At 41.1% G+C, this 27,269-nt stretch overlaps 1 protein-coding gene across 1 annotated transcript in view; it reads right to left on the minus strand.

Annotated features, from left to right (window-relative positions):
* Positions 1 to 13,021: 13,021 nt before the first annotated feature.
* The window catches only part of ppp2r1bb (protein phosphatase 2, regulatory subunit A, beta b), a 34,022-nt gene continuing 19,774 nt past the window's right edge, over positions 13,022 to 27,269 (minus strand). Inside the window, exons 11-15 of the mRNA XM_034169322.1 lie at positions 27,136 to 27,196; positions 21,220 to 21,374; positions 19,168 to 19,310; positions 17,251 to 17,342; positions 13,022 to 14,227 (exon numbers count right to left, since the gene is read on the minus strand). Coding sequence (XP_034025213.1) covers positions 14,211 to 14,227; positions 17,251 to 17,342; positions 19,168 to 19,310; positions 21,220 to 21,374; positions 27,136 to 27,196 — 468 coding nt within the window. The 3' untranslated portion in view covers positions 13,022 to 14,210. The remainder of the gene's footprint in view (positions 14,228 to 17,250; positions 17,343 to 19,167; positions 19,311 to 21,219; positions 21,375 to 27,135; positions 27,197 to 27,269) is intronic.

A 27,269-nucleotide genomic window follows, 5' to 3' on the forward strand; every position in this document is an offset into this window, starting at 1 on the left:
GAGCCTGTCGATCGGCACTGGGAGCATGCCGCGCTCTCAGCAGTTGTGGGCCGTCTTTAAAGCGGCAGTAACACTCCTTAATCTGTATAATCCCCATAAAATCATCCCTGAAAGCCATATTAATTTTCCGAACGGTGTCCACCTGGAGGTTTCTGGAAAAAAAATTGATGCAGCAAAGCTCCAAATCATTCAGACATTTATTCGCAATAAAAAACGACGAGAGGGTGGACCAGTGCTCACACAAAGCCTGCTCACAGGCGAATGACGCAACCGACAGGCGTGAAAAAACTCACGCATGCGCACGAAGGTTCAAGCTTGTCTGATGCAATCACACGTGATTCAAATCCATATGGTTTTTGAAAAAAATAAAAAGGTCCGATACTTTTCTAACAGACCTCGTATTAAAACATCTTTATCAATCAAGCTTCCAACTGTTCCACTCATATTTCAGTAATGAGGTACTGTGGGGATCTGACCCCTTACTAATACTTTGACTCCACCCAAGAGAGATAGAAGCAACATTTTGTGGGTGGTGGAAAAATTTATATCTTGTTCTGACCTGTAATTTGAAATAATACAATATATTTACCGTATTCATGTCTGAAGAATGTAGTAATACAATTTTAGACACCTGTAAAAGTGGACCATACCATTTCTTAATGTTACCTGAATGTCTCAAGTGCTTGCCTCATTATTACAATAACTCATTTGGTGTAGTACAGGCCCATGTTAACCTAATACGTATCAAAGGATACGTATTGGTTAACATGAGTAGCTAGCAAGCTTGTTTCATACACTTAGATTGTGTCAGGTGTCTATAGATGGTTAGTTTCTAAGTTTTGCCTCAAGTTACAGGGGTTTTTTTAACTTTCACTTTTGATACTCTGTGCTTCTTACCCTAGCGATAAAGTTCTATCTAATCTAATCTAATCTTATACTCAACAAAAATATAAACGCAACACTTTTGGTTTTGCTCCCATTTTGTATAAGATGAACTCAAAGATCTGAAACTTTTTCCACATACACAATATCACCATTTCCCTCAAATATTGTTCACAAACCAGTCAAAATCTGTGATAGTGAGCACTTCTTTGCTGAGATAATCCATCCCACCTCACAGGTGTGCCATATCAAGATGCTGATTAGACACCATGATTAGTGCACAGGTGTGCCTTAGACTGTCCACAATAAAAGGCCACTCTGAAAGGTGCAGTTTTGTTTTATTGGGGGGGGGATACCAGTCAGTATCTGGTGTGACCACCATTTGCCTCATGCAGTGCAACACATCTCCTTCGCATAGAGTTGATCAGGTTGTCAATTGTGGCCTGTGGAATGTTGGTCCACTCCTCTTCAATGGCTGTGCGAAGTTGCGACGACGAACTGGAGTCAGATCGAGACCCCGATGAGGACGACGAGCATGCAGATGAGCTTCCCTGAGACGGTTTCTGACAGTTTGTGCAGATATTCTTTGGTTATGCAAACCGATTGTTTCAGCAGCTGTCCGAGTGGCTGGTCTCAGACGATCTTGGAGGTGAACATGCTGGATGTGGAGGTCCTGGGCTGGTGTGGTTACACGTGGTCTGCGGTTGTGAGGCTGGTTGGATGTACTGCCAAATTCTCTGAAACACCTTTGGAGACGGCTTATGGTAGAGAAATGAACATTCAATACACAAGCAACAGCTCTGGTTGACATTCCTGCTGTCAGCATGCCAATTGCACGCTCCCTCAAATCTTGCGACATCTGTGGCATTGTGCTGTGTGATAAAACTGCACCTTTCAGAGTGGCCTTTTATTGTGGGCAGTCTAAGGCACACCTGTGCACTAATCATGGTGTCTAATCAGCATCTTGATATGGCACACCTGTGAGATGGGATGGATTATCTCAGCAAAGGAAAAGTGCTCACTATCACAGATTTAGACTGGTTTGTGAACAATATTTGAGGGAAATGGTGATATTGTGAATGTGGAAAAAGTTTCAGATCTTTGAGTTCATCTTATACAAAATGGGAGCAAAACCAAAAGTGTTGCATTTATATTTTTGTTGAGCGTATAAAGCCTATTAACACAACAGTCATTATCTCAGTAACGTTAGGTGTATTAGTTATGTAACAGCTGAATAATGTTAGGTGTGTTGAGTATATTTTACAACTTGGGACTTCCGCCCTTGTCGGAGTCCCAAGTTTCAGCTTGGGACTCCGACAAGGGCAGTCGCATCTCCTCCACTCTCCCTTATCTCTGCTCTCTGCTTTAACCTTCAAGTCCCTACTTCACCAGACTGTGAATTCCTCAAATTACGAGGTCTGTTAGAAAAGTAACCGACCTTTTTATTTTTTCAAAAACCTGATGGATTTGAATCACGTGTGCTTGCATGAGCCAACCTTGAACCTTCATGTGCATGCGTGAATTTTTTCACACCTGTCGATTGCGTCATTTGCTTGTAAGCAGCCTTTGTGTGAGGATGGGTGGAGTCTCTCATCGTTTTTTCTTTGCAAGGAAATGGTGGAACGACTGGAGCAGCGCGACTGCATCAAATTTTGCCAGAAACTGGGCGACAGCCAGGTGGAAACCTTTCGGATTATTCAGACGTCTTTCGGTGACGATGCTATGGGTATCACACAGATTAAGGAGCGGTACAACCGGTTTAAAGACGGCCGCACAACGGTGGAGAGCGCGCCACGCTCCGGGCGGCCATCAACATGCTGAAATGACCGGATCATTTCCAAAGTGATCGCTGTGCTGATGTGGGACCGTCGTGTGACTATCCGAGAAATTGCAGAAGAGGTGGACATCAGAAGTTTTTCTGCACATTCCACTGTGACAGAAGATTTTGCCATGAAAAGAGTTGCAGCGAAATTCATGCCGATGGCCTCAAAACAGCTATCATCCAGCCTCTCCTCAAAAAACCCACTCTTGATCCTGAACCTCTGTCAAATTACAGACCCATCTCCAATCTACCCTTCATCTCCAAAATTCTTGAAAGAATTGTATCCATCCAACTTCACAACCATCTTAAATCAAACAGTCTGTATGAAAAATTTCAGTCTGGTTTTCGGCCCTCCCACAGCACTGAGACAACTCTCATCAGAGTCACCAATGACCTTCTGATGACCTCTGACTCCACTTCCCTCCTCATCCATCTCGGCCTCTCTGCTGCATTTGATACTGTTGATCACCACATCGGGATCCCGAGCTATAGAGCCTACAAAGGCTCCAATATGTCCAAAATAGTGCTGCCCGGGTCCTGATGAGAGTGGGTAAATATGAGCACATCACCCCCATTCTTCGCTCTTTGCACTGGCTCCCCATTCACCTCCGTATTGAATTCAAAATCCTCCTTCACACCCATCAATGTGCACGGTGTAGCCCCCGCCTACCTCACCGAACTCCTCAACCGACATACATCAGCTAGAATCCAGTCAAGCCAACTGCATCGCCTGCACCCACCCAGGACTCGGCTCAAGACCATGGGCAACAGGGCCTTCGAGGCTGCTGCTCCCTGTCTGTGGAATACCCTTCCTGACCACCTTAGGGCTCCACAGATGGTGGATGCTTTTAAAAAAGGGCTAAAAACCTTCCTTTTTCGAAAGGCCTTCCCTGGCTGACTCTATCTGATTTTATCGATGGCTGTGTCTTTTGACTCATTCTGTTGCCCAATTTTATTGCTATTCTGTTTTATTGCTTTTCTGTTTACTTTTATTGCTTTTTAAAAATTGTTTCTGTATTGTTTATTGTTCTCTGTACTGTGCACTTTGAGATTTGTTTTCAAATGTAAAGTGCATTATAAATAAAATCTATTATTATTATTATTATTATTATTATTATTATTATTGTTGTTGTCTTGTTGAAAGATCTAACCCCGGTGCAACTACAACTTTGTTACTAATTCATGAACATTGTTCTCAAGAATCTGCTGATATTGACTGGAATCCATGTGACCCTCAACTTGAACAAGATTCACAGTACCTGCACTGGCCACACAGCATGATGGAACCACCTCCATATTTTACTGTAGGTAACAAGCGTTTTTCTTGGAATACTGTGTTCTTTTTCAGCCATGCATACCACCCCTTGATATGTCCAAATAACTCAATTTTAGTTTCATCAGTCCACAGCACCTTATTCCAAAATGAAGCTGGCTTGTCCAAATGTGCTTTAGCATACCTCAAGCGACTCTGTTTGTGGTGTGTACACAGAAAAAAGCTTCCTCTGCATTACAGCATCATACAGCATCTCTTTGTGCAAAGTGCACTGTATAGTTGAACAATGCACAGAGACACTATCTGCAGCAAGATCATGTTGTTGGTCTTTGGAGCAGGTCTGTGGGTTGACTATGACTGTTCTCACCATCTTTCACTTAAGTTTATCTGAGATTTTTCTTGGCCTGCCACTTCAGGCCTTAACTTGTACTGTGCCTACGGTCTTCCATTTCCTAACTATGTTCCTCACAGTGGAAACTGACAGCTGAAATCTTTGAGATAGCTTTTTGTATCCTTCCCCTAAACCATGATGTTGAACAATCTTTGTTTTCAAGTCATTTGAGAGTTGTTTAGAGGCTCCCATGTTGTCACTCATTAGAAGAGATGCAAAGAGGGGAAACATTTGCAAATGGCCACCTTAAATACCCTTTCTCATGATTTGATTCACCTGTGTAAGGAGGTCGAGGGTCAGTGAGCTTATCAAACCAATTTTGTGTTCCAATAATTAGTGCTAAATGTATTCAAATCAATAAAATGACAAGGGTGCCCAAATTTATGCACCGGCCCAATTTTGTTTCAATAATTATTGCACACTTTCTAAATACTAGAAACTTCATTTCACTTCTCAAATATCAGTGTGTTTGTCTGCTATATGATATATTTAACTGAAATTTCTGATCCAGACAATCAATGATTTATAAAAGAAAATCATGAAAATGATCAGGGGTGCCCAAACCTTTGCATACAAGTGTATCAGTGTGTGCTGAAGCATAGCATCATGGATAATTGCTAATATAATAATTGATCATTGATCATTGCATTTTTGCTAATTTAATAATATCTTGCAGCTAGGTTTACTTTTTACCAGATTTTAAGGTTATTAAAAACTTGTAAAGAGAGATTAATGGTTAGTGTTAAACATACCCGAGCTAACCTACTTTGGTATTTCAGAATCTGATATGAGAAGTCCATCTAATTAGCCATATGTTGCAAATGTTTTGCTGCTAATGTATCAATGATTATAAAGTAGCTTGTTAGCATTACTTTGTTGCTGTTTTGAGCATTTGGTAAGACGTAATAAATGAAAGGCATCCGGGGGGGCTGGACCTTATCCCAGCAGTCGTAGGTCATGGTACACCCTGGACAGGATGCCAGTCTGTCGCAGGCCACATACAGACAAACAAACACAGTCACACACACGTACAGACAATTTAAAGTTTCCAATCCACCTACCCTGCATGTCTTTGGATGTGGCAGGAAGCCGCAGTACCTGGAGAAAACCCAAACAAACATGGAAAGAACATGCAAACTCCACATAGAAAGGCCACAGGTGGGAATCAATCCCGTGACCTTCTTGCTGTGAGGCAACAGTGTTAAACACTAAGCCAACGTACTGCCATGTACTTATGCCAATCAATTTAAAATCTGTTACTGATCAGTATAAACATTAGATTATCTCTCTGGCACTGTGTTTTGGTGACTTGGTGAATTGGGCAGGTATCTCAACATGAATAACTTTTGAAGAGGATCGGACAAAGTAATGCCAAGGAGTTCAGTGAAGATCTGTCCAGTCATTCTGTTCAGACACACATGCACAGGACTGATTACAATACCATGCTTCATACAGGATAAGAATTTCTTGCAGGACTCAGTTGCAGATGCAGTTTCAGTTTTATGTTGGATGCGGCAACGCGTGACACCGGGGTGCGTTTGCAGACTTGACAATGAAGGAATTGTTCATTGTGAGTAGATTGATTGCTGACATTTTAATTTGACAAGGCTTAAAAAAAAAAAACTGAACTTGTCTTTTTATGGAAAACGAGTAGGCTCTTAGACTCTTTGTCGTCTCAACTGTTTGTCGCTTGTGTGCATGACCTCACACTGTGTGTGTGACCTCTTGCTGTGCGGCGGCTTTGCTTGACTCCTTTCATTATAAATGACAGTCCTGGGAGGCAGCTGCATTGACGTCAGGGCTCTCAGAGCTGTCAAAGGCTCCAGCTGCCAACAATCCTCCCCGAAATAACAAGATCTAAATAGAAGAAATAGGTTGCTGCTGTTTCATTATTCCCTTAAGGAGATTTAAAGGCCAGTTAGCCCCCTCACCCTCAAGTAATCATATTTTATAAAAGATTTTCACTTGTAGGAAAATTGCAGCGAGGACGGTACCATGTCCTCATGCAGTCATGCTGTAGCCAGATCTCTGCCTTCACTCCTTCTTCTCTCCAACATACAGTGCATCTGGTTAAAAAAAACCAAACAAACAAAAAAAAAATTATCCATTTTGGAATAAGGCTGTTGTTCTTTCAGCTTCTCCCATTTTTTTTGGGGGGGGGGGGGGGGGGTCACCACAGCAGATACAGCCAGATCTGCATTGGTATTTGGCACAAGTTTTACACCAGATGCCCTCTTCCTGACAAAATGTGGAAAAAGCGAAGCGCTGTGAGTGCTGTCTGGATGCACTGTAAGTGTCTCTGCACAATCCAACATACAGCAGCTGCTGGATGCTAAATAACTCTGAACACGATCTCATATTGTGCACACAATCAGCAGGTGCAGCAACCTTTGCACACATGCAGAACGTATTGTAACAATGAATAGAATATATTAGAATATCATTATCTGTCACTGCAGATAATACAATGAAATTTAAAGTGCATGACCTTATTTCAAGCTTTAATGCAGTTTGGTGAATAAAGTCACATGTCACACATTAAAAGTGATATACACACACACACAAAACATACACAACAGAAAAACATTCACTGGTGGTATGTATGTACAATGACAATAAAGGCTGTGTGTGTGTGTGTGTGTGTGTGTGTGTGTGTGTGTGTGTGTGTGTGTGTGTGTGTGTGTGTGTGTGTGTGTGTGTGTGTGTGTGTGTGTGTGTGTGTGTGTGTGTGTGTGTGTGTGTGTGTGTGTTGGGAGGGGGTGCGGCTGGGAGAACACGTGACTGAGGAAGGCTGTCACAAGGTCTTAAGTGATTTTTAAAAAGTACAGAATCTAATAGTGACTTCTGCCATTTGGTTTATTACAAGACTCCTCTCTGTTGGTTGTTCAACTGGATTCAAAGTCAGTGGTGCTGCAAAGTGTAACTGAGTTTGCCACATTAACCTTACAAGCCAAAATCTATTCTGTGTGTAACAACATAAATGCAAAACTATTAAAAGCTCATCCATTCTATTGGCTATTTTAATGATAAGTAGCTGAGTTACCCATTCTACGCATGGGTAACGGAGAAGAATTTTAGCCATGTCATGTATTTCATGTCACTTTAGTTAAGGTGTAGTACATTGCCTTGCATTGTGTGTATGTTGTCATCATTCATTTTCATAGAGCAATTTGTGACATTCATGAGACTCAAGTGGGTGGTGATAAAAAAAGGTGATAGCATATCATATCACGGCAATGCTGTGTGATATATGTAATGTTCTTAGTGCCTCTGTAGATGTTTCCTCAGCGCTATTACATTTCATCCATTTACCACTTGGGGTTTTACCACCTAATGCCCCCTTGCTTCTTGGGAGGCGGATCAACAGTCTGCATGCTGTACACAACAGGTACATTTTAAGTATAAAACAAAAACAAAAAATGCATACCTTAACTCGCATGCAGTGCGCACTGGCCCATTCGGATTCTAATTGAAGTCTACCTGCACCAGTTGCTACTACATAGTAAGTAAAGTGTGATGCTTACTACGTGACCTGAGCATCATGTGAACTGTGAAAATAAGGGCTCCAGTGAGCAGGTCGTGATCTAATATATAAGGCTGACTGCCTGTGTGTGTGTTCATGCACATGCACTTCCAACCTAAGGGCCCCAGTGACCTCCTTGGTGCCCCCAGTCACCATACCAAGTTTGGTGTTGATTGCTTAATTACTGTGGCTGTGCATAGTGAACACAAATATATATATGTAGCAAGATGAAGTCCGGATTGAAAAGACGTTCCCGCAAGCTTGGCTAACGGAGAATTCCCCTTTGGCTGACCTGGTAGAGTTCTGGTCTTTAGTGCGAACAGTCTGGAGTTCAATCCCACCGCTGTCCCAGCCACAAAGGTCGTATGGTCACATATACATAGATTGCCAACATAATATTCACGTAATATTCTTGATGAATTGCAATCTGCGTTCCGTCACTTGCACTCTACAGAAACTGTCCTTCTCAGAGTTTCAAATTATATCTTAATGCATAGAGATGCAGGTGAATATTCTATACTTGGTCTTTTGGATCTCTCTGCAGCTTTTGACACAGTCGATCATGGTGTTTTAATCGAGAGACTAAGGGCTTGGGTGGGCATCTCTGGGTCTACCCTGGACTCGATTTTATCTTACCTTTCTAACAGGAGTTTCGCTGTTGCTACTGACAAATTTACGTTCTCTTCTGCCATACAATCATGTGGTGTGCTTCAAGGCTCTGTTGTGGGACCTACTTTTGGTTTATATTTGCTCCCATTTGGTCATGTCTTGAGCTCTTTGAAGGATGTCTCATACCACTGTTATGCGGATGACATCCAGCTGTATATTTCATTTACCCTGCAAAAGGTTAATAGGGTATCTGTTCTTCAGATCTGTGATGAGGTTATTGGAGGCTGGATGGTGGTTAATATTAATAAAATTTACCAATTTGTCACTTAATATAGTTCCCACTGTGGTTAGGAACCTTGGCTCTCTGGCCCCTTTTGCTTGCTCAGCAGTCAGAAACTTGGGTGTTACATTTGATCAGTAATAAAGGTTTATGTTGTGCAAGTCATGCATAATGAGCGAAGGACAGGCATCTTCACCAAGAGTGAGACATAAAAGCAATGGACAACTAATCCATGTCCAATAAACAGAGAATGGAATGCTTTAAATTTTGCAGGTCACGTGATACATTTTCATTAAGTCCGAGAAAGAAAAGTAAACAACCCACAAATGAACCTAACACCAACACTACTAAACCATCTCGTGGTTTGAGTTGTGTGGGTCACATACAGCAAGCCAAGGAACATCATCTTCACCTAGTTGATAACAAAAAGAAACACAAAACAGTCTTGGCATGCAAATGATGACAGTAATAATCAGCCCAGTACTTGGTTTAAGTTGTGCAGGTCATGTATAATGAATCAGCCAAAAATGGGAATCATCACGAAACAGGCATTGTTACACACAAGACCAAGCAAAACCAGACGAGACAAACAGTTTCAGCAACAAACAGTCATGGTTTAAGTTGTGCAGGTCACAAGTAGCTAATAATCGAAGTCTAGTAAGCAATCACTGACATTAATTCTCAGTGTAAGGATGAAGTTGTTTATGTCGCATACAGTGAGCCAAGAAGGGACGAATTCACCCATTTTAAGCTTTAAAAAAAAGTGAGAAAAGCGTGACAACCAGTGTTACTAAATTACAGTAATGATTTGTCAAATGTCTTGTGTAGCTCACATTCACTGAGCCAAAGATGTGCACCTTCAAACAGAAAGCAAACTGATACCAATAAGTAAACACTGACAGCTTCATGGTTTTAGATGTGTACGTCACATGCACGCAGGTGCACCAAATAAAAAAATAAAAATAAAAAAAAGCAACGTGATACCAGTGAATAGACAGCCTAAATATATGGTTTAAGTTGTGTTCAGGTCAGCAGCTGCACCTTTTGAAACACTGGAAGTTACAATAGGTGCAGTGCGCCAACCTTTGTGTAAAACTGGTTTTCTAATTCGTTTGCTCCATGGGTGTGAGTTTAATTTGACAAATTAAGTCTTACTTATGTTAGAATGGCAGCAGTGGGTCGCCTCTCTACGTCTGGTCTGCTTGAGGTTTCTTCCTCAAATCATCAGAGGGAATTTTTCCTTGCCACTGTCGCCTGTGTGCTTGCTCTAGGTGTTGGTAAGGTTAGACCTTACTTGTGTGAAGCGCCTTGAGGCAGCTTTGTTGCGAGTTGGCGCAGTCTAAAAGAAAGAAATTGAATTATGGTTTTCTAAAGGGGGCGCTCTATATTTGGCAACTCTCACCGAGAGCATAAACCTCCAGATTTCTCATACAGCTATTAATGTGAACCCTTTGTTTGGTGTAGTCGTCATGGCAGTCCCTTGGTGGTGAGAAAGTTGTCTCTTGATTCTTGGACGAGATGTGGACACGGAGGACAGTCTATATCCAGGGATGAGCTGGAGACACTTGCACGTGGGTTTGGTTAATGTGGGAATGTCGCTGCACAAACACATGGTCCTTGACAGATCCTTAGCCTTGATGACTGGGAAATCCCAGGCGACTGGGGTCTGAGGACCTGCTGCAGCCTTCTTCTGCCTTCACAGCCACCAGGTTACAAGCCATCACCTCCTCCGCCCTTGAGGACTTCTTGCTTCACCAGAGACCAGTTAGCCGTCTCATGTTGAGGGTTGCTGTAGCAGCCACAGGGCACATATGGTCCCCACCACCCCTGCACGCAAGTCCCTACTTGATCGGTTCTCCCAGTGTCACAACATGGACAAGGGCTTTGATTTTAATACTCTTTGGTGTATTATGTGACTAACTCGTACATTTGCATCCCCAAACTAGGTAAGTGCCTCACAAATTGATCTTATTTGCTGGATTTTCATTTTTACTCCATTTTCAACCAAATCTAAAAAGGACTGTGGTGGTGCAATCAGTTTTTGGTCAGTTCATGGAATCAGCCCTTCTGCAGCTTTTATCTCCACAGCAGCTCCTGCAGGCCTCAGCACAGACCAGATAACACCGGAAGAACATCTGAAGTGAATCCTACAAGTTGTTGGGACAGTTCGAGGAGCTGCATCAGCTTCCGATTACTCCTGTGACCTCAGCGTTTCACAACAGAAACCAAACGGAAAAAGCAGAGAACTAGGTCAGTGCAGCAAGGGAGTGGAGGTGGTGCAAAAAGTAGCTGCAACATCACAAGGATTCACAAAACATTTGAAATGTGAAAATTTAAAAATCTTTGAAGACTGGATGAGGTCAAATGTTTGTGATCAGCCAGTTCAGAAGTTGCACCTGCTGTTTGTGTGTGAAAATGCTTCTCATACTTCTGCAGAAAACAGGCCCATTTCACCACTTTCACATATTTGGCTAGCTTATGGAGTCATTATTGAAATAATTTGCTGAAGTTTTCATGTGTTTAATAGGCATTCTTGACCAGAAAAAGTTACTTTTGGAATTTAGCGGCCTATTTACAGTGTAACTGGAAAGTATTCATAGCGCTTCACTTTTTCCACGTCTTATTCCAAAATGGAGTAAACTAATTTTTCCCCCTCAAGGTTCTACTCACAACAGAACATAACGACATGAAGTGTTTTTGAAATTTATCCAAAACTAGAGGACTGCACTCAGAGCGCAAACATCCGCCAACACTAAAGTACAATTCCACAAATGTTTACCTTGGAAAAAATTTCAAGGTCAAAGCCCAGTTAGAAGTGTTTTTTCTTAAGCTAATATATAACAAAATATAACTCAAAAGCTCTTTTCAATGTTAAAAAGAATTAAATAGCCAATAAATCTGCAATGTGGATCAGATGCAGCTCAAACGTAGCCCATTCGAGTGTCAGTTTGCACCTCATTATCCTTAATGAGTGACTGAGAAACTTTTGATTGAGATATAATGCAAAACGTTCACCAAATGGGCTTTTCAATATTAAATTCAAATGTCCACAAAATCCACAATCCGGAGCAGATGCAGATCAAACTTTTGTCAGGTGATAGTGAGTGCCAGTCTGCACCTCAAATACGAGTGATTGGGCCACGTTTGATTAAGATATAACGTAAAATATACATTAAATGGGGTTTTCAGTGATACATTTTAATGCCCACAAAATCTGTAATCTGGATGAGATCCAGATCAAACATTTGTCAGTCAATAAAGTATACCATCCTACATAACGCTCTCAAATAAAAGAAATTTGACCTTTTTTATGGTTCTGAATGAAGTAGGGATTTTTCCTGACTTTGCCCTTGAAATTGAATCAGTTCTTGCCTATCAGGATGTGAATCCAGCAAAGATTTCATAAATATATATGAAAACAATGTGGGCTCCAGGCTGTACATAAACAGGCAGAAATATAAGCTCCTCCAACTTTGTTGAGGTACCTTGGCAGCAATTACAGCCTCAAGTCTTCTTGAATATGATGCCACAATCTTGGTGCACCTATCTTCAGGCAGTTTTGTCCATTCCTCTTTGCAGCACCTCTCAAACTTCATCAGGCTGGATGGGGAGTATCGGTGCACAGCCATTTTCAGATCTCTCAAGAGATGTTCAGATTCAGATCTGGGCTCTGGCTGTGCCACTCAAGGAGATTCAGAGTTGTCCTGAGGGTCATTGTCCTACTGAAAGATGAACAGTCACCTGAGTCTGAGGTCAAGAGCACTCTGGAGCAGATTTTCATCCAGGATGTCTCTACATTGCTGCATTCATCTTTCTCTTCACTGGAGGGATGGTGCCTGGTTTCCTCCAAACGTGGTGCCTGACATTCACACCAAAGACTCAGTTCAATCTTTGTCTCATCACACCAGAGAATTTTGTTTTACATGGTCTGAATCCTTCAGATGCCTTTTGGTGAACTCCAAGCGGGCTGCCATGTGCGTTTTATTAAGGAGTGACTCCCGCCTGGCCACTCTACCATAGAGTGGCTGATTAGTGGATTGCTGCAGAGACGGTTGTGACGACGCGTTGCACCAGTGCGTCATCACAGCCACCATACCATGGAACCAGTACATGCTCCCAGACTTTGAGACAATGTATGTTGAGGATTTGATGGACAGGACAGGTGTCCGATGTATAATTAAAAACAAACCAACAACGATAAGTGAAGTGATTGCGAGTCACATTCAAACAGGCTGCGGCGCTTCACTTTGTGTTACTTTATTCAGATCAAGATACAGTAGTACAGCATCCCAATTGTGAAGAAAATTCAAAATAAAAATAAAAGCACAATCTTCAAGACACAGGACAATCAACAATCAAGATTCATTTGAGAGACCAAAAGAAAGAGGACAGAAGGATGAGCAGACAAACAACTCAGGGAAATAAAACTTTATGCATCCTTAAATACAAACACCCCACCACGTCCCTCCAATCACTTTATGCAGAAGACATGCACGTGTCGTTTATGTATACAAGTGAGTAAGAGGTCCTAAAACCTTTTAAATCTCACGTACAGTGGCGTGCTTGGCACTGACTTACTGAGAAACCGGGCGGCTTAATTTAGATCCACAGAATAAAGTGTCCTTTAGAGAAATGAACGTCTTAAAGAGCTGAACCGCAGCCGCCTATCAAAGCAGCCGACGCGGAGATGAAAAGCAATGCAGAGAACATTTTGCAGAAAATGACGGCTGACTACTTCGCCGATCTTGCACAAAAACAAAATGGGAAGAGGAAATGGAAGCGGGATAATTACAAACCCATTACGAGCAGGGCCTTTTTTCATTCAGGTAACTCGTTAGTTTGAGGGATTCAATTTGTGCACAGAACAAACGGTTCAGGCTGCTCTGGTGTGTGTGTATGGGGGGGGGGGACAACAGACGTTTCAGTTGCTTCTGTGGAGAGCAGCACCAGTGTCACACCAACAGAATTAGATCTGCAAAATAAACAGCATGCTGGACCATCTGTGTCTATCACGAAGAGGAAACGTGCTGCGGCGGCGGCACAGAGCGTTGGCTGGGCCCAGGCTAATGGTTAGCAAAGAGACTGTGGCTAAAGCACAACAGTGGCCAGCAATGGGAAGAGAGAGAGGAAAAAAAAGGGAGGAATGTCAGAGGGTTTGTGATTCACGATGCCTAGCTAGCACATCAGCGCGTTCGTCTACATGCATCAACTGATGCACTTTGCCTTTAACAAAGCGCCCATTTACAGCAAAGAAATGGGGCAAATAAGGAGCTGGCAAAGGTCACTGACAGTTTAAAAAAAAGTTAACGGCATTTCTATACATTAAGCAGTTGATCCTGAACATCAATAAATATCTTGTAAAAGTGTTGATGTCGTTTTGAAGTCGTCGTTGTGTTGGTTGGTTTGGTTTTTTAATCTATGTTGGGCGAGTTATGCAAGGAACAGAACTGCAGAGAGAAAAGAGAAAACAATGTTCTTATTTTCATTACATCGTGCACATGTGGGTCAAACAGACAAAAACAGTCACTGTTTCATCTGAGACAAAACACAGCAAACAGAACAGTGCAGGCGCTAAGAAACCACCCAGGGGAGGGGCGGGGCAGGGCAGCAGCATTCACACCGCAAGGCAAGTTCAGCGCTGTAATGTTCGGAGTCGCGTCAAACGCATAAAGCTGAGGAAAAAAAAAAAAGTCTTCCTTTGGGTTCTGTTCTTTCTGGAACACTGAAATGGTCTCCTGAGGGGTCAAATGACAGTGCACGATTAATGTGACAGATTATTTTGAGGGGGTTTTTTTGGGGGTTTTTTTAAGCAGGTGGACATGCCTTTAAATCTCTACCTCAGCGAAGAAACAGTGTTGTCATGCAGTAGTGTTGAGAATAATAGTAGTGCTATGTGACTAAAAAGATTAATCCAGGTTTTGAGTATATTTCTTATTGTTACATGGGAAACAAGGTACCAGTAGATTCAGTAGATTCTCACAAATCCAACAAGACCAAGCATTCATGATATGCACACTCTTAAGGCTATGAAATTGGGCTATTAATAAAAAAAAGTAGAAAAGGGGGTGTTCCGAATAATAGTAGCATCTGCTGTTGACGCTACAAACTCAAAACTATTATGTTCAAACTGCTTTTTTAGCAATCCTGTGAATCACTAAACTAGTATTTAGTTGTATAACCACAGTTTTTCATGATTTCTTCACATCTGCGATATATAGGCCCAACACCATAGTAGGAGAAACATGCCCATATCATGATGCTTGCACCACCATGCTTCACTGTCTTCACTGTGAACTGTGGCTTGAATTCAGAGTTTGGGGGTCATCTCACAATTTTACTCTCATCAGTCCACAAAATATTCCTCCATTTCTCTTTAGGCCAGTTGATGTGTTCTTTGGCAAATTGTAACCTCTTCTGCACGTCTTATTTAACAGAGGGACTTTGCAGGGGATTCTTGCAAATAAATTAGCTTCACACAGGCGTCTAACTGTCACAGCACTTACAGGTAACTCCAGACTGTCTTTGATCATCCTGGAGCTGATCAATGGGTGAGCCTTTGCCATTCTGGTTATTCTTCTATCCATTTTGATGGTTGTTTTCCATTTTCTTCCACGCGTCTCTGGTTTTTTGGTCCATTTTAAAGCATTGGAGATCATTGTAGATGAACAGCCTATAATTTTTTGCACCTGCATATAAGTTTTTCCCTCTCCAATCAACTTTTGAATCAAACTACGCTGTTCTTCTGAACAATGTCTTGAACGTCCCATTTTCCTCAGGCTTTCAAAGAGAAATAGTGCAGCAGCTAAGAGAATATTTAGAGCAAAATCATGCAAATGGTGATACAAGCACCAAAACAGCAAAAATGGTGACAAAAGGTCAGTTTCAGTTTGTACAGGGGTCAAAAGTTAAAGTTGCTCCAATTTTGGTAAAAAAAATTATGCAAATTATTAGTTGAGTTAACAGGGTTTTAAAAAGGAATAGTTTGGACCATGTATCATGCTTAGTTATGTTACAGGGTAACATACTCGTATGTCACATGTCATAGAATCCAATGGATGTTGACCTTGTTTGACCTTTACTTTGGAGACCAAGCATTTAACACAATCAAAACTATTCCATTTATTAATCCTATTAGCTCAACCAATAATTTGCATCACTCTTTACCAAAACTGAAGAAACTTTAACTTTTGACCCCTGTACAAACTGAAACTGACCTTTGTCACCATTTTTGTTGTTTTTACCCCATAGCTCCTGATCATTCAGTCATAGATAGTCCAAACTATACCTTTTTGGAATCTTTACGATAAGACAAATAATGTGGTGTAGTTTTCAAAATGATTTGAGCATTTTTAATTTTGACCCCTGTGTAATTCTTCAATTGACCCCTACCTGGCCGTCTATTGAAAATTCAAGTGGCCAGTCGGTTTTTTCAAAAGAGTAATGTCTAAGGAGTATTTGTACCAACTTTGGTGCTTGTATCACCATTTGCACGATTTTCAGTTATTTGCTGCATTAAAAAGCATGTTCAACAGGTGCTGGCTTCATCCTTAAATAGGACCACCTGATTCACACCTGTTTGTTCCACAAAATTGACGAACTCACTGACTGAATGCCACACTACTATTATTGTGAAAACCCCCTTTTCTACTTTTTTTTTTTACTAATAGCCCAATTTCATAGCCTTAAGAGTGTGCATATCATGAATGCTTGGTCTTGTTGGATGTGTGAGAATCTACTGAATCTACTGGTACCTTGTTTCCCATGTAACAATAAGAAATATACTCAAAACCTGGATTAATCTTTTTAGTCACATAGCACTACTATTATTCTCAACACTACTGTAAATGTTCACATTCAGCTGCAGTAATGTTCCAAAGACGAACACTGAATATTTACAATTATTGAACAGAAATGGTAGCATTAAAAAAAAATTAAAATAACTGCGATCTTGAATTGTAGACTTTAGAAAATACCCCTCAACGTCCATGCATCATGACGACAAGTACAGCACCTCAATATTCATTCTTTTGTGCTGTTCACATCATCCAATTTGCTTCACATCTTGCGCACAACCTCATCTGGGAGGCTTTGATGTGAAAATAGATGAGAAAACATTCAGAACACCATCCTGACAAAGTTTAAGCTTGCTTCAGCAAAAAAAAAAAAAAAAAGTCACTTTAATTCAAATCATGACGACGCATGTTCAGGATGTGATGATTTCCCACAGACAATAACGCCGCACAGCTTTTACTGCCTGGAGCACGAGTGTGAAATACTGGAAAACCTGTTGACACGTCAGTCACTGAGGAGAGTAGATTAAGGAGGAAAACGTGCAGGGTAGGTGGCGTGCAACAGGAGGAGAGCAGGTGACCACACTGGTCTAACACAACCTGACAGAAGCCCTGGTACTGACAAGTCAGTTTCTCTCTCTCTCTCTCACACACACACACACACACACACACGTACGTACCACTTATAGCTTCCTGGGCAAAATACTTGACATCCATGTCTGGGTCTGCAGCCAGCTTCTCCAGCACCGGCCTCACTTCTGTCTGCAGCGTACTGTGGAAACACACACACACACACACACCGGATATAACACTGTTCAGCCTCGATTCCTCCTGCCTCATGTGGATCACTATTCTCGCAGACAATAAGGAGCCAGATGATGATTATTGAAGCCCGGACTTCGTTGCACACAATGAGTCCTGGGCAGATAAAGGCTGTTTCTTTGCTGAGTGTGTGAGAATAAAAGATCCCCATCTCCCTCAAACAGATCCAGTTGGCTGCAGCACATCAAACAGTGCTGGAATTTAAAGCAAATCTCCCCATATCTGACACACACAGTACAGCTGGGTACACAAGAAGTCAGAGTCAGTTTTGAAATTTTGCCTCTGTTGCTGCAAAGCAAAGATACAATCTAAAAGTGTTGTCTTGCAGGTCAAATTCAAAAGGTTTAACCTTCTTCAGAGACCATAAGTAATTAGACAAACTTGCAGTTATAAATATGTGGAGTATTGTGCATAATTGGTCTGGTGCTACCATTGGTGCTCATCTGTGTGTCTGACATGACCATTGGCGAATATTCCATTTCTCTGCTTTGAGAATCTCTTGGGTGGATCTCGCGGTACATTTTGTGTCTTTAACCATCTGCAATGTGATGCAGTGTGCCACCAGTTTGGCAGCATTAGGTCAAACATGAACAGATTGTATTGACCAACACATTTCAGAATTTATTACGTTGCTTCCATCAGCAGGCACGTCATCCATAAACACCAGTGGGCCAGTTCTACAAGTCTGTGTCATAACACGGCCTCACCATGTTTGACAGATGTTAATGAATACTTATTTGCTCTTCAGATCGTGAGCCGTTTCTTTCCTTCTCTTCCAGTCATTCTGGTCCAAGTTAATCTAGGTTTCATCTGTTCAGAGAATAGTGCTCCAGAACTGTGCAGATGTTTTCTGATAAAATCTAATTTGACCTTACTGTTCTTGAGCTTTACCAGTGGTTTGCACCTTGTCCTAAACCCTCCGTCCTCACATGAAGGCGTCTCTAGATTGGACAGGATGACACACGCCTACCTCCTGTTCTGAACAGGTTTTTCTTTACCAAGGAAAGCATTCTGCATCATCCACTTCAGTAGTGTTCCGTGGTCTTCCAGGACTTTAGGTGTTGCTTAGCTGGCCAGCACATTCCTTCTTTTTAAGAATAGTACCAAACTGTACATTCAGCCACCGCTCAAGTTTCCATTATCTGCCTGATCATAAAACAGCTACGAAATGCAAATTCAAAACTTGGAATCAACCACAGATTTTTTTTTTTTTTTTTTACCTGCTTAACCTGCCACTGTAAAAGTAAAGAACAGGCCACACCTGACTATAAACTGCTACTCAGTCAGTTGTCCAATGACCTACAGCCACTAAAAAAGTAGGGACTGTGTATAGGGACTGGTTGGTAAGGTTAGACTTTACTTGTGTGAAGCACCCTGAAGCAACTTTGTTGTGATTTGGCGCTATATAAATGAAAATAAATTGAAAATTGAATTGAAATGATAAAAGTGGCTGTACTTTCTAAGTTGCTAATGCAGTACTTTGTTAAATCCATAACGGTGGTATGCAGAATGTGACAAAACTGACGTCACGTTTCATATACTCATGTAACAGACTGTATGTGAGGACTTTATTATAGAAAATGCTCACTACTTTGCATTTTCTATAATACAGGCAACTAAGAGTAAAAGAGGTCACAATGTCCATTTCAACTCAAACCTGAAAATCAGTACATGAAGAAAACAAAAGCAAGAAAATAAATTAGATATAACCAACCAGGACTTAAAAAAAAAAAAATCTAGAGTAAAAACACACACCTGAGAAGCACTTAACTTACTTGTTGTCAAGGACAGGGCCGATCTTCTGAAGGGATTTGGCCACATTGAAGCGCACGTTGGCCACCTGGTCATTGGACATCTTCAGAACAACTGGCAGCATCTGCTTTGTGGTGATCTCCTGACCACAAGCCTCTGACAAAGACTGAGACACCACCAAGGATGACAACGGTAAGAAACATATGGAAATAGTTGATGGATCAACATAAACCAGTGCAGGTTTACACGTTAGTGGTGGGTGGTGTACGAATGAAAGAATAAATGGTTTTGAGATGGATTGCATATGATACTGATTTTGTACCAAATGCATTGGACAGCACATTTAAATAGTGGGGAAATGGTCCAAGAATGCATTGGGAGATAATCAAAAGAGATGAGTTTCCAACAAGTAAGAGATGTCTTTCATCTTGGAAATCAGGATTTCCATAGGTACCTGCAGCTAAGGCACTATTTAAAGCAAGAAATGAAAAATAAGGACATGAATATTACTCGGTCAAATATACTAAAACTTATCCTAGATGCTTATAAATCAGAGTTAAGTTGCAAAGTTATTTCAAAATTATATACAGCTCTAGAGGAGTTAAAGAAAGGTGGGAGAGGGAAGCAAACATTTCAATTTCAGAGGGGGACTGGAATCAAATACTCCAATATCAATGGAAAACAACAAGCTCTTTATTTTGGAGAGAATATGGCTGGAAAAATGTAATACAGTTTTTCGTAACACCTGCTCAAAGAAAATATGTAGACAAAATGTTGGAGATCATGTGGGGAAGACAAAGCGGATCACTTTCACATCTTTTGGGGTTGCCCTTTAATGATTCAATATTGGTCTGAAATCAAAAACATAGATGAGGTAGTATGGGTCAGAATTCCGTTATGTTTGACTAATATAGAAATGTTACATTTAAGAAGAAAAGATGACTATAAAATTATGAGAATCATGCTTTTAGCTAGTAAAAAAGCAATCACCAAAAGATGGCGAACAGATCGGATCCCAAAGGTGGAGAATGGGTTGATGTCATGTTAAATATATACACTATGGAAAAAGTAACAGCATCTGTTAGATTGGAAGTTGACAAATTCAATAATGTATGGAAAGGATGGCTACAATACATTAGACAATATAGATCTGACTTTATATAGGATTTTACCACATACATATCATGTAAGAATGGGGGAGGGGGGTACAAAAATGTGTAAATGCTGTATGTGAATCTGCCTTCTCTGTTTTGAACATATTTCAATGGACTTTCACAAAGTGGACTTATGAATAAGATTATTTCTGTACACCCGGGTTCAATGCTACAGTTCTTGCTTATTAAAAAAAAATAAAAAATAAAAAAAGTTTTCACAAATGTTTATTTTTTTGGGATGCTACCAAGTTTAATCTGTGCAAATGTTTATGTGCAAAACTGTATCCTTTTGTAAACTAAATAAAGTATAAATTACAAAAAAAAAGAAAGAATAAATGGTAATGCAACTTATATTTGGTTCAAAATCTGTTAATAAGTCACATCAGTCCATCAGCCAACTGTGATTTTGCCATTTGATAGTCTTGTGTTGCTGCATATTCGCCCTAGAAGACCTACAATGCATGTTGTTCCATGTGTAGTAGGGTGCTACTTTTATTTTGAAAATAATCACCCTGTCTAACTTTGACAGATGCAGGGTTACGGCAACAGCTAATATTTTCATTATAAATATAAAGTGGCTGGATGCAAAATATACAATGTACCACAACCCTAAGAGGCATCATCCACGGGACACGACACATGCATGTCTCGGGAGTATCGGCAGTAACACACATTCTCAAATACGCTGAGCAGCCCATCCATTCAAAAATAATTTTGTCTGTGTCTGTTTTGTTTGACTGCATCCCTCTGTGTGTGTGTTTAACAGAAACATGTCGCCATATGTTTGAAGACATGCCATGATATGGATTTTGAAAGTTTCACAATGACCACATGAGTACAATTCTTTAAAACCAATTCAAACATTCCAAACACTCCAAGAACTTCTACATGAGAGCATGGCAGCTGACACAACATACTCACATTGATACAGAACAGCGTGGTCATTCTGTGAAGGTAGTTGGGATCATTGGCCATTCCCAGCACCTTGGGTACAATGGTGTTTTGAGCCCACTCTGCTCCAAACTTCTCAACCAGCTTCATGAGGTTACAGGTGGCTGCTTCACGGATTGCATACACTGGATAATCACAGCGACAATAATGAATGTTTGGGAGGAAGAAGAAGAAAAAAAAAAAGACAAGTACATATGAACCTGCAAAATGAAACTTTAGTAACCCAAGCAAGAGAGAAAAACATTCATTCATTCATTCATCATCTACCGCTTAGTCCAATTAAGGGTCGCGGGGGGCTGGAGCCTATCCCAGCAGTCAGAGCGCAAGGCGGGGTACACCCAGGACAGAACGCCAGTCTGCCGCAGGGCCACAAACAAACACAGACACACCCACACACAAACCTATGGACAATTTAAAGACTCCAACCGAACCAGCATGTCTTTGGGTTTGGGAGGAAACCGGAGCACCCAGAGGAAACCCACGCACACACAAGGAGAACACGCAAACTCCACACAGAAAGGCAACAGGAATTGAACCCACGACCTTCTTGGTGTGAGGCAACAGTGCTAACCACTAATCCACCATGCTGACCATCACCTGGGGAGGTGATGGTCTAGTGGCTAAGCACTGGGCTTGAGACCAGAGGATCCTTGGTTCAAATCCCAGCCTGACTGGAAAAATCACTAAGGGCCCTTGGGCAATGTCCTTAATCCCCTAGTTGCTCACACCTTGTATGGCAGCACCCTTACATCGGGGTGAATGTGAGGCATAATTGTAAAGCACTTTGAGCGTCTGATGCAGATGGGAAACCGTGATTATAATGCAGTCCATTTACCATATTTTGGACCATTTAAAAAAAATGAATTTGTATTTACTCTTTTACAGTGCATCCAGCAAGTATTCAGTGCTTCACTTTATCCACATTTTGTTATGTTAACCTTATTCCAAAATGTAGCAAATTCATTTTCCCCCCTCAACCTTCTACTCACAACACCCCATAATGACAATGTGGAAAGTTTGAGATTTTTGAAAATTTATAAAAAAAACAACAAAAAAACAAACAACAACAAAAAATACAATCACAGAAATATTCACAGCCTTCGCCATGAAGCTCAAATTGAGCTCATGTTCATCCTGTTTATACTGATCATCCTTGAAATGTTTCTACAGCTTAACTGATGTCCACTTGGGGTAAATTCAGCTGATTGGACATGATTTGGAAAGACTCACACGTCTACATATCAGGTCCCACAGTTGACAGTGCATGTCAGAGCACAAACCAAGCATGAAGTCAAAGGAATTGTTTGTAGACCTCAGACAGGATCGTCTTGAGGCACAAATCTGAGGAAGGGTACAGAAACATTTCTGCTGCTTTGAAGGTCCCAGTGAGCACGGTAGCCTCCATCATCTGTAAATGGAAGAGGTTCGGATCCACCAGGACTCTTCCCAGAGCTGGCCGCCCGTCTAAACTGTGCAATTGGTGAAGAAGGGCCTTAGTCAGGGAGGTGACCAAAAACCCAATGGTCACTCTGTCAGAGCTCTATCAATCCTCTCAGGTGAGAGGAGAACCTTACAGAAGGACAAGCATCTCTGCAGCAATCCACCAATCAGACCTGTATGGTAGAGTGGCCAGACAGAAGCCACTCCTTAGTAAACGGCACATGGCAACCCGTCTGGAGTTTGTCAAAACGCACCTGAAAGACAAACCATGAGAAACTAAATTCTCTGGTATGATGAGACAAAGACTGAACTCTTTGGCGTGAATGCCAGGCCTCATGTTTGGAGGAAACCAGGCACCATACCTACAGTGAGGCAAGGTGGTGGCAGCATCACGCTGTGGGGATGTTTTTCCACCAGAAGGAACTGGGAGACTAGTCAGGATTGAGGGAAAGATTAATGCAGCAATGTACAGAGACATCCTGGATGAAAACGTGCTCCAGAGCGCTCTTGACTGCAGACTGGGGTGACAGTTCATCTTTCAGCAGGACAATGACCCTAAGCACAGACCCAAGATATCAAAGGAGTAGCTTCAGGACAACTCTGTGAATGTCCAGAAAGATAGGTGTGGCACCATATTCAAGAAGGCGTGAGGCTATAATTGCTGCCAAAGGTGCATCAACAAAGTACTGAGGAAAGGGTGTGAATAGTTATGTACATGTGATTTTAGTTTTTTTATTTTTAACAAAACTGTTAATATGGGGTGTTGTGAGTAGAAGTATGAAGGGGAACATGAATTTACTCTATTTTGGAATAAGGCTGTAACATAACAAAAAGTGGATCAAGTGAAGCGCTGTGAATACTTTCCGGATGCACTGTGTATATTAATTACACTGGCACAGTGGAACATCTGGGCTTGTTCAGGCAAGCCATTTGCATGAATGAGATTTATGAAGGCTCGATGCTCATTGCAGGGTCCTCATGGTTACCAAGGCCAACGTTGCTTGCTAATTACATAAGCCAAATGAGAAGGACTCTGAGGTTACGACCATCTCTGTGAAGAATTCTCAAAAGGTCATGGATGGATTTGGACATTTTATTGTTTAGAGTCTAATCTGCATCAATTTTAACCATGTCTTCAATACGGTGACAGAGGTAGATGTTCTAGAACCGCCTTATGATATTGCATAGAATTATATAGATGTATGGAAGCCAAAATATTCCCATTTCTAGTAGATAACTAGCATTTGTACTGAGTTTCATTCATATCAAACAAATACAGGGTGAACACAAAAACACTCCTTGGTTTCAAATATTTATAATATCAAAACTCACATGAATAATTTTACAATTTTGAAGAAGAATCTGCAAAAGGGAAAAACAAAAAAACAAAACTTGAGTTTCTGCAACTGTTGATACCAAAATTGTAAAATTATTCATGTGACTTTTGATATTATACATATTTGAAACCAAGGAGTGTTTTTGTGTTCACCCTGTATTGTAAGCATGCATATGGACAATGTTCAGAGAATTAAAGTGCATAAACTTCCCCCCTTTTAATTTATTCTTTCAGTGCACTTACAATCACGGCAGATGTGTGGTGCATCAGTACATCTGTTTACTGACAGACAGTGCACATTATTTATATGGACAAAATTATTCTAAAGTATCAAATCTGCCTGAATGACTGACAAATTGTCACCGTGTATATGGCTGAAATAATTTCAATTATGTTGGAAAAATACATAACACTACCACATGACAAACATAACCCTGACAATGTTCTTGATACAGTCACAAAACATTGCCACGTTAGAATCATCCAAATTCAGCAGTTCATCAAGAAAAGAAGCTCTTTGTGGCTGAGTCGGTGAAGGAAAGATTCTGGGCTGAGTCCTGTCTTTCTTTGCAGGGATTACGTAAGGAGGACACAGTGCTAAGCACAGCCCTGTACTCCAATGATGTAATCCGGCTGGACCTTTATCCTCAGTACTGCCTCACTAATCGAAAACCTCAATGTACAGAGAACACTACAAACACTTCATCGTATGCAGCCTTATCAGGGTTTCTCTGGTATCACTGTAAAGATTAGCTGTTTAAAAGAACAATAAATAATAATAAATAAACCATTTATGGCATTTATCAGGGAAACTCAAAACATTGTTTTTTATCTTCTCAAAAGTGAAATTTCCTGTTTTTCCGTTTACCTGATTTCTATGGAATAGCTTCATATTTTGGAGTCCAGGATGGAAAATATAAATAAAAATTTAGGTCACTGAGGTCTATCAAACTGTGATGGTATTCCATAATTTTCTATGGTGGCCACATATGTTTTTTGCTGATTTTAAAAATGCTAACTCCATCATAAGGAATGAGTTGTTTCATAGATATTGTACTTCACTTTATAGTTGCCCAATTCCTTTGTGCCCAAATTAAATTGAAACCGTAAAGTCTAGCATGTGTCATATACCACACATTATAATATCTTGTCGTATCTTGCAAATTGTATGGGTATTAAGTTTCATTTTGCTGAGCATTATAAGGTTTATTGATAAGATGTGTAACAGTGATGATAATATTCTAAGTACAATTAGCAATATGGGCCTTTTAGGCTCCCATTCTGTAATTGGTGCTAACAGGAGATACCTTCTGTATAAATGTCAGTGTTATATTAATAATGTCTGTGCCTCCTGGCAGCATAATTTGATGAAGAGATATTTAGACTTGCACAACAAATTATAGAAATGTGTGCAGTGAGAGACAACTGTGAGGTAAATTTGCTCAGCAAGCAAGAATGTACGGCCATAATTACAGACCTATGTCCAGGGTGAAGGCCTGGTGCTTTTTTTTATGTTATTTCTTTTCTATGTTTTATTCTATGCTGTTGCACAACTTTGTTTTTAAAACTTTGTGACTAAAGGAAATACATACATGCTGACGCAATACGAACAAATGTAGAAAGCACACGCAAAATGCACCCGGATCAATTCTTCAACAGGCAAATACGTAAAAAAACACACACACCTTCCCAAAAATAAAACAAACAGCTTCCTAATACAAGCATGGTGGAATAGTGGTTAGCACTGTTGCCTAACAGCAAGAAGGTCACGGGATCGTTCCCACTTGTAGCCTTACTGTGTGGAGTTTGCGTGTTCTCCCCGTGTTTGCGTGGGTTCCCTCCGGGTGCTCCGGCTTAATCCCACATCAAAAGACATGCACGTTAGGTGAAGTGGAAACTTTAAATTGTCCGTAGATGTGAGTGTGAATGTGTTTCTTTGTCTGTATGTGGCCCTGCAACAAACTGGCGTTCTGTCCAGGGTGTACCCAGCATCACGCCCTGTGACTGCTGGGATAGGCTCCAGGCCTCCCCCGTGACCCTTACTTGGAGTAAGCGGTTGAAGATGAGTGAGTGAGCGAGGTTCCTCATACAGATAAATATAACCAGCAGCGCATGTAACAATTTAACATGATCATGTGCCTGCACATGACATGCACAAAAACAGCCATGATGCAGACGGCCACAACACGAGACGTACTAACAGTACAAAAAGAGGTTTCTGCCCTGAGGACTTTTAGTGAGAGACCCTTCAGTGCATCACAGCGCTCTATCTTCATCTGCATCTGGTCAGCACAGCACATTTATAATTTACTTTGTTGAAAATTTTACTCTAAAGCTAGCTGTTTTTTTTTTTTATTTTATTTTACTTGCAATGCACTGGTAGCAGCCGGTCTGCTCTGCATAAGCCTGATCCCCTCAGATCTCAGAAGCTAAGCAGAGCAGGATCTGGTTAGTACTTGGATGGGAGACCTCTTCGCTGTGTGTGTGTTTCTCCAGGTAAAACTGGAGTTGCGTCAGGAAGGGCATCCGGCGTAAAACTTGTGCCAATTACCAATGCGGATCTGACTATCCACTGTGGCGACCCCGAACAAAACCGGGAGCAACCGAATGAACAACAACAACTTGCAATGCACTGAACTGTACAACTCTGTGAAGGACCTGAAGGCAGAATCCTTTTTGTGTTGTGGCTCTTTGCAACGCATTTTTGTGCACGTCATGTGAATTTGCAGGAGACATTTTCAAATTAAACCACTGAATGTGCTGTACGTTAGGAACTATGTACATCAAGAGTTTCGTGTGGAATTTTTGGAAAAATCCCTTTAATTACAGCTTAAAGTCTATGCTACAAGCACATCTAGATAGTCTGATTTTGAATCCACTGTGCTGGTATACAGCAACAGGACGCAGGATTAACAGTCCTTGCTGTAATCACTGTTGCTCCAGTTTACTCACGGTGTTTTCAACAAAAATCAACCCCACGCTGTTGGCGAAACAGACGTAAGAAAGTAGATTTATTCATATCCACCTCAACTCTGCTGCATCACACTGAGCTCAACCCACTAATTATGCACCTATGTGCAACTTCTAAACCATCAACATGACTGTCTTACCATGGTCAATAAGCCAGGCCATACAAAGTGTGTTGAGTTTCTCGTCAAAGAATTCCACTCCCTAATAGCACAAGAAACAGTGGAGTTAGAAATGAACACTTCCTTCAGTGTGTCCTGTTAACATCAGGCCTCAA

Source organism: Thalassophryne amazonica, chromosome 4 (assembly GCF_902500255.1).
Source record: "Thalassophryne amazonica chromosome 4, fThaAma1.1, whole genome shotgun sequence".
Lineage (NCBI taxonomy): Eukaryota > Metazoa > Chordata > Actinopteri > Batrachoidiformes > Batrachoididae > Thalassophryne > Thalassophryne amazonica.